The sequence below is a fragment of the Mauremys mutica genome, chromosome 12, assembly GCF_020497125.1.
Source record: "Mauremys mutica isolate MM-2020 ecotype Southern chromosome 12, ASM2049712v1, whole genome shotgun sequence".
NCBI classification, from domain to species: domain Eukaryota; kingdom Metazoa; phylum Chordata; order Testudines; family Geoemydidae; genus Mauremys; species Mauremys mutica.
This window is the reverse complement of record NC_059083.1, coordinates 21,930,612-21,938,384: the sequence shown is the minus strand read 5'-3', so window position 1 is coordinate 21,938,384 and position 7,773 is coordinate 21,930,612. Positions and strand designations below refer to the sequence as shown.

Sequence of the window (7,773 nt, the reverse complement as noted above, 5' to 3'; positions counted from 1 at the left end):
TTCACGTCAAGCTCGCGGGGTACATCAGCCTCGCTCTGGAGGTTACCGACCGGATCCCTGCCATCGACCAAGACAGCCGCTGTTAGCCTCGAGGATTTCGCTCCCTGATTTGACGTTTTAAGGAGGGAATCATCAATGGCCATAATTTTTGCAAGAGGTATATGCCTGTTCCGCCGGGAAATGCACTTCAGGCCAGTTGGAAGCAGAATCGAGAAGGAAAGACAAAGACCGAGAAAGCAAGAAATCTCGCTACTCACCCGGCCAGGGACGAGCCGAAGAGATGAGACGCTCTGCGCTTTCCCGCTCTTCCCGGCATCACAGACAGCGGAGAAGATTTAGCTGCACCCAGAACACATGACGGTTACTTTTAGTTTCCGAATGATGCGCACATTTGTACACTGCCTGCAGCAGCGATTTTCTCTCTTGGGGTTTTATGGCCAGAAGAGAGGAAAAGAAAAGCCGGTTCCTGACATGTCCGTGGGGCCAGGGATGAGCTCAGTGACCTTGCAGTGGGGCCTGGTGGGTTAGGGCAGGGGGGCAGGGGGCTGGGAGCCAGGCCTCCTGGATTGGATTCGCACTTGGCTACACCAGGGCCGGTGCAAGGAAGTTTCACGCCCTGGTCGAAACTGCCACCTTGCGCCCCCCCTCCCCGGTGGCAGCTCTGCCCTGAGGCGCCCCCCCCACAGCAGTTCCCCCCCCTACCCTGAGGCGCCTCCCCATGGCAGCGCTCCCCTCGGGGAGCCGTCCGGCACCTCCTCAGCCCAGCTCACCTCTGCTCCAGAAGCCCTGCCGTCAGCCATCGCGGGGCTCGTGCCACGTGCACTAAGCAGCTGCGCTGCGGAGCTCTGCCCGGCCCCCGGCGCCCCCGCCGGCAATGAGAAGAATCACGTGGGACGGAGCGGCCACTGCGCTGGGAGGGAGCGGGAGTCTGAGCCACCGGCAGCCCAGGGGTTCCCCGTCGACTCCGCTTCCGCCTCTCGCCGCGGTGCAGTTCCGGAGCCGACGGCCGAGCGATCGGGGACCGATTTTATCACGTCCACACTAGACGTGAGAAATGGATCCCGACAGATCGATCACTACCCGCCCATCCGGCAGGTAGTGTAGACGTACCCTTGGGTAGACTCCACGCCTCCCAGCAGGGACACCCCTGTCCCCACCCCTCCTTCCGCTCAGAGGTGTCTGGCACCCAGCAAGTTCAGTCCAGCTCAGGGCGGCCCTCAGCCTAAGAGCAGTTCTTCTCCCCGATGCTCGGCCAGAAAAGAGAACAACGTTTCCCCGGCCCGCATTCATGTCCATGTTGGATTAAAGCCAGTAGTAAAACCATCTAACACACAGGTCAAGGAAGGAGTCTCTCTCCACCTGGGCATGATGCTGAACATTACCCCGCAGTACAAGGCTGGTTTAAAAGGCAGAAAACACTCGCTGGATGTAACCTGCACGATCCCACGTTAAGGTTCATACATGGAACGATGCAGTTAAAATATCAGCGTCCAAATAGTTTGGTCCATCCCCCGTAACGAGTGACACGAAGACAGGTGTGTGGAAACCAGCTTCAGGAATGCGTGTAGCTTGTGAGCCGACACTTGGGCAAACGCAGCTGTGTCTGCGGGACCCTGGGCAGAGGGGGTGCGTTCATGGACAGTAAACACAGCCTGGGCTTGCAGCTTTCCCCCCTCCTCGGCACCTGTCCGGGGAGAGCTCATTCAGAGCCTGCGTTCACCCCCGTCAGCCGGGCTCTGATCCCTGCGTTTCAGGGCCTTTGGCTCTCAAACTTGGGGGCGTTTTCCAGATCAGATCAAAACCGGATTAGGAGAAAAGCCAGATCTCCTGTGAATGGAAAATCCCAGGGGAGCCAGATGGAGCTGGGAGTCTGGGACAGGCCCCCCCCCCCCGGGGAAAGGGGGGGCAGGGGCCCCCATGGCAGGTGGCGATGAGGGGGAGACCCAGATCACAAGGGGGAGAGGATGGACAGACCAGGGAACCAGCTGCTTCCTGCCCCCCCACTCCCATCTCCGGCTGCAGGAGAAGAAAGGAAACTGAAACTAACAGGAGAAGTGGCGCGGGGGGGGGGGGGGGATTTTAATTCATCCTGCAGCAGAGCCGGAGCCAGAGAACCACATTGTGCTGAGAGAACAGGAGACACTGGAAGTGCTGGGGTAGGAATATCACTGACACCCCCCCCCACACCTCAGATCCGCTGGTGCCCCTCACTCCCAAGCTGCAGCCCAGGCAGAGCTGTGGGGAGCCCGGGGCTGGGCTGGCAGGGGCTGCGGGTCGGGAGTGAGGGGCACCGGCAGAGCTGGGGGGGCAGGGCTGGGCTGGCAGGGGCTGTGGGGCAGGAGTGAGGGGCACTGGCAGAGCTGTGGGGAGCCCAGGGCCAGCAGGGGCTGCAGGTCGGGAGTGAGGGGCAAAGGCAGAGCTGGGGGGAGCCCAGGGCTGGACTAGCAGGGGCTGCAGGTCGGGAGTGAGGGGCACCGGCAGAGCTGGGTGGGGGCAGGGCTGGGCTGGCAGGGGCTGCGGGTCGGGAGTGAGGGGCACCGGCAGGGCTGGGCTAGCAGGGGACTGTGGGGCACTGGCAGAGCTGTGGGGGGCCCAGGGCCGAGTTAGCAGGGGCTGCGGGTCGGGAGTGAGGGGCAAAGGCAGAGCTGGGTGGGGGCAGGGCTGGGCTGGCAGGGGCTGCGGGTTGGGAGTGAGGGGCACCGGCAGAACTGGGGGGGCAGGGCTGGGGGGGCAGGGGCTGCGGGTTGGGAGTGAGGGGCACCAGCAGGGCAGAGGGGGGGCAGGGCTGGGCTAGCAGGGGGCTGTGGGGCAGGAGTGAGGGGCACCGGCAGGGCTGGGGGGGGAAGGGCTGGGCTAGCAGGGGGCTGTGGGGCAGGAGTGAGGGGCACCTGAACTGATCCAGGCTCCTCCCCGTTCCTTAGGGCTCAGGCCGCGGCCGTGCTGAGTTGGTCGTCCGGACACTGAGTTGCGTTGACCCCTCCCCCAGGCAGCCGTGGGGCAGGGGCTGGAGGTCCATGGCTCATCCACTGACCATCAGCTACAGCTGGGCCATTACCTGGCTTCTCCAGTTGCCCCTGGACTGGGCCAGGAGGCAGATATGCCACCTGTTGCGAAGGTGTCTCGTGGTGGCCTTGGTCATGATGCTGGTCTCCATCGTCCTTTGCATCCTCGCTCCCATGCTGCCCCAGGAGACGCTGGGCCTCTCCTCCCCGAGCGCCGGGGACCCCACGGCTCTGATGATCCGTCCGCCGAGCCTCCCCAAGGGTGTCCTCACCCTCCTCCGGGACGCCCTGCTCCACATCGCCGCCCTGCTGTCCTTCCGGGAGCCTCTGACCATCGCCAACCTCCTGAGGCACCGGGACCGGCAGCAGGGCCTGGACGAGGCGAGCGACGAGCTCTGGGCCTGTCTCGATCGGGCCGTGGAGGAGTTCAGCAAGGAGCCGCCGGCGGTCCAGGCGAACGCCCGGCTGAGCATCCAGTGTGCGGGGCGGGCGCTGGAGTTCCTCTCCGGCCAGGGGGACTGCGAGATCTCGGTCTATCTCCTCCATCACCGCGTGCGGTACAGCGCGGAGGCGCGGACGGCCGAGCTGTACCTGGCCAGGCTGGCCGTGCGCCCGGAGCCGCTGAGCGTGGACGAGCTGCTGAGGGTGCGGCGCCGGCTCCAGGCCTGGGGGGCGCTGACCGAGGAGCTCAGAGGCTGCCTGGACTTTGCGGTGCAGAAATTCGCCGAGGAGCCGTTCTGCGTCCAGGACGACGCCAGGATGGTGGTGGACTGCACTGGGCGGGCACTGAGCTTCTCCGCGGGGGCTGGGGGGAACCAGATCAATGTCTACGACGACCGGGACGGCCGCGTCCACTACCGCATCCGGGCATCGGGGCTGTGGGCCCGCACCGCGCGGTTCCTCAACGGCAACTAGCCCCACCACGCCCTGAACGTCGACCCCCTGTGGTGAAGGCCAGGGCTGGCTCTGGCATTTTTGCCACCCCAAGCAAAAAAAAAAAAAAAAGAGAGGGGGGGGGCTGCCGGAGCGGCAAAGCTGGTGGAGGGGAGGGAATCTGTTGGGATAATAACACAGCAGGGCACAAATTATCCAACAAGCTCTTGGAATGTATTGGAGACAATTTTTTATTCCAGAAGGCGGAGAAAGTGGGAGTGGCTGTTCTAGATTTGATTATCATGAATAGGGAGGAACTGGTTGAGAATTTGAAAGCGGAAGGCAGTTTTGAGGGAAAGTGATCATGAAATGATAAAAGTTCATGATTCTAAGGAATGGTAGGAGGGAAAACAGCAAAATTAAGACAGTGGATTTCAAGAAGGCAATGAAAACGGGGTAGAATCAGAAACAAAAATTGGGAAAGATTAAGTTAAAAATGACTTAGACAAGTTAGATGTCTTCAAATCACTAGGGCCTGATGAAATGCCTCCTCGAATATTCAAGGAGCTGACTGAGGAGATATCTGAGCCATTAGCAATTATCTTTGAAAAGTCATGGGAGACGGGACAGACTCCAGAAGACTGGAAAAGGGCACATATAGTGCCCTTCTATAAAAAAGGGGTTAAGGACAACCCCGGGGAATTACAGACCAGTCAGCTTAACTTGTGTACCAGGTAAGATAATGGAGCAAATCATTAAGGAATCAATTTGCAAACACCTAGAAGATAATAAGGTGATAAGTAATAGTCAGCATGGATTTGTCAAGAACAAATCATGTCAAACCAAGCTGATAGCTTTCTTTGACAGGGTAACGAGCCTTGTGGATGGGGGGAAGTGGTAGATGTGGTATCCCTGGACTTTAGGAAGCCTTTTGATACGGTCTCACATGACCTTCTAATTAACAAACTAGGGAAATACAACCTGGATGGAGCTATTATAAGGTGGGTGCATAATTGGTTGGATAACCGCTCCCAGGGAGTAGTTATCAATGATTCACAGTCATGCTGGAAGGGCATCACGAGTGGAGTCCCGCAGGGATCAGTTCTGGGTCCAGTTCTTTTCAATGTCTTCATCAATGATTTAGATCATGGCACAGAGAGAACACTTATAAAGTTTGCAGATGAGACCAAGCTGGGAGGGGTTACAAGTGCTTTGGAGGACAGGATGAGAATTCAAAATGATCTGGACAATCTGGAGGAAAATAGGATGAAATTTAAGAAGGACAAATGCAAAGTGCTCCACTTAGGAAGGAACAATCAGTTGCACACATACACAATGGGCAATGACTGCCTAGGAAGGGGCACTGCGGAAAGGGATCTGGGGGTCATAGTGGATCACAAGCTAAATATGAGTCAACAGTGTAACGCTGCTGCAAAAAAAGCAAACATCCTTCTGGGCTGTATTAGCAGGAGTGTTGTAAGCAAGACCCGAGAAGTAATTCTCCCGCTTTACTCCGCGCTGATCAGTCCTCAGCTGGAGTGTTGTGTCCAGTTCTGGGCACCGCATTTCAGGAAGGATGTGGACAAATTGGAAAAAGTCCAGAGAAGAGCAACAAAAATGATGAAAGGTCTAGAAAACATGAGCTGTGAGGGAAGATTGAAATCACTGGGTGTGTTTAGTCTGGAGAAGAGAAGGCTGAGAGGGGACATGACAACAGTCTTCAAATACCTGAAAGGTTACAAGGAGGAAGGAGACACATTATTCGCCTTAACCTCTGAGGACAGGACAAGAAGCAATGGGCTCAAACTGCAGCAAGGGAGGTTTAGGTTGGACATTAGGAAAAACTTCCTAACTGTCTGGGTGGTTAAACACTGGAATAAGTTCCCCAGGGAGGTTGTGGCATCTCCATCACTAGCCATCTTTCAGGGCAGGTTAGACAAACGCCTGCCAGGGATGGTCTTGTTCCTGCCATGAGTGCAGGGGACCAGTTTGGATGACCTCTCGAGGTCCCTTCCCGTCCAGTGATTGGATGATGTTCTGTTACAAGCCTGTTCCTTAGAAAATTGTTTAACAGCCTGTAGATGGTCAGACTCACCCCTGTGGTGCCTCCTGCTGGTGACTCTGGGGAATTAGCTCAATTCCGGCTCCAGAGCGCCCTCTGCAGGCCGGTGATCCGCCTGTCCTCTGGCCCCCATGTCCCTCCCTGGACCCGGTGCCCTTTTACATGGGGTGCTGCCCCCGGCAGTAACCCCTTTTCTCTCTGGGTCTCCCCTCCTCGGGGAACCCCCACCCTCTATCCCCACCTTGCCTCAGTATTGGCTACTGCCAGTCATTGTCTAGCCCCACACTCTGGGGCAGGCTGCAGTGTCAGCCACTCAGCACTGGCAAGGAGGGTTTGGACCTGCTGCCTTGGCCTGCCCCTGGGCTGCCCTCTGCAACCCCCAGGACCTGTTGGCCTTGTGCTAGGCCGCAGCCTGGGGCTTTCCAGGCTGGAGCTCCCCAGCTCCTCAGCCTTTCCCCAGCCCTGTGTCCAGCTCCCTGCAGCCAGGCCCATCTCCCTCTATAGCCAGAGAGAGACTGTTGCTTCTGGCTTCCCTGGCCTTCTTATAAGGCCCTGGGGCTCAGTTTGAGGCATGGCCCCAGCTGCAGCCACTTCCCCCAATCAGCCCGGCCTAAAGGCTGCTTTCTCCTGCCACAGCCCCTTCCCAGGGCTGTTTGTAACCCCTTCAGGTCCAACCTGCTACACAGCCCCTGTGCTGTGTCCTCTAATTGCTCGGTAAAAGAATGTGTGTGTGTGTGTGTGTGTGTGTGTGTGTGTGTGTGTCAAATAAGAGATAGGATGTTAGTAGCAGATGGAGCTAATTACAGGAGAAAGAGTGAAGGAAACCCAGAGGCCAGCACCACCCGGCCTTGGTGATCCAAGTGTTGCCGGCACAGAGGGCCGAGGACAGCAACAGCAGGGTTCGTTGCCCGGTGTGCGCTGCACTAATTAACACACCAGGGTGGAGAAGCAAAACCAGGTTTATTTGAGGCCAAATAAGGTGCAATGGAGACATAGCAATCTCAAATCCTGCACACCGATACAAACAGCTCTCTCTCTTTATACATGATTTCAGCTAAGCATTTCCATTCCCTCGACACTCCTCCCCCTTACCCCCCCTTCTTCCCCCTCCTGTCTATTTTCTATAACAAATACATCATGCAAGTAGCCATTACATTAAGCAGGTTAAATCATACTTGGCAAAAACCACTTTAGCTCGTTAGTACCTCTTCTGTGAACAGTTATCTGTACTTTCCCACCGTGGGGGCTATGTTTTCATGCATATAACTTTAATTACAGCATCTGCTTTCCGCCTATCTTATTTAGTATTGGCTATATCTAGTGTCAAGGAGCCTTGCAGCTGCCAGTAGTCAGCACATAACACAAGAGGTTACAAAAGTTTAGTAAGGCTAACAAAAGCACTTTACATAAAGGTACTTTGGGTCACATAGGCCCAAAGCCATCCTCCCGAGTTACCTAGAGTTATGCCTAGTGACACCAACACAAGGGGTACAGATATGGCCCTGCAAAGGCGACCGCCCCAACTAAAAACAAAATAGAAGCTGAGCAGCAGCTGTGTAAACACCCAGCGCCCAGTTTGTGATTAAGGATCCAAGCGTCACTGATGGAAGATCACTGTGAGAACAACAAACCTGTAATGATCTAATCTCAGCAGACACAGCAAACTCCACAGCCTTACCTCAGAGACGACTACTGGGCGGGAGCCAGGAGTCATTGGGTTCGTTCTGCACCAACGACGGAGCATCAGACGCGTTCGACGGAGGCCTGGCTCACCACTCATGTTCGGGCGCGCTGGCCACTGGGCTGACTTGAGCAACGATAAGGCCCGGTACCGAT

At 56.9% G+C, this 7,773-nt stretch overlaps 1 protein-coding gene across 1 annotated transcript; it reads left to right on the top strand.

The window, feature by feature from the left end:
• Positions 1-2,092: 2,092 nt before the first annotated feature.
• On the top strand, positions 2,093-4,071 carry LOC123344904. The gene is made up of 2 exons (XM_044981405.1): positions 2,093-2,156; positions 2,922-4,071. The coding sequence occupies exon 2, from the start codon at positions 3,015-3,017 to the stop codon at positions 3,915-3,917; it is 903 nt and encodes a 300-aa protein (XP_044837340.1). The 5' UTR covers positions 2,093-2,156; positions 2,922-3,014; the 3' UTR covers positions 3,918-4,071.
• The last annotated feature ends 3,702 nt before the right edge of the window (positions 4,072-7,773 follow it).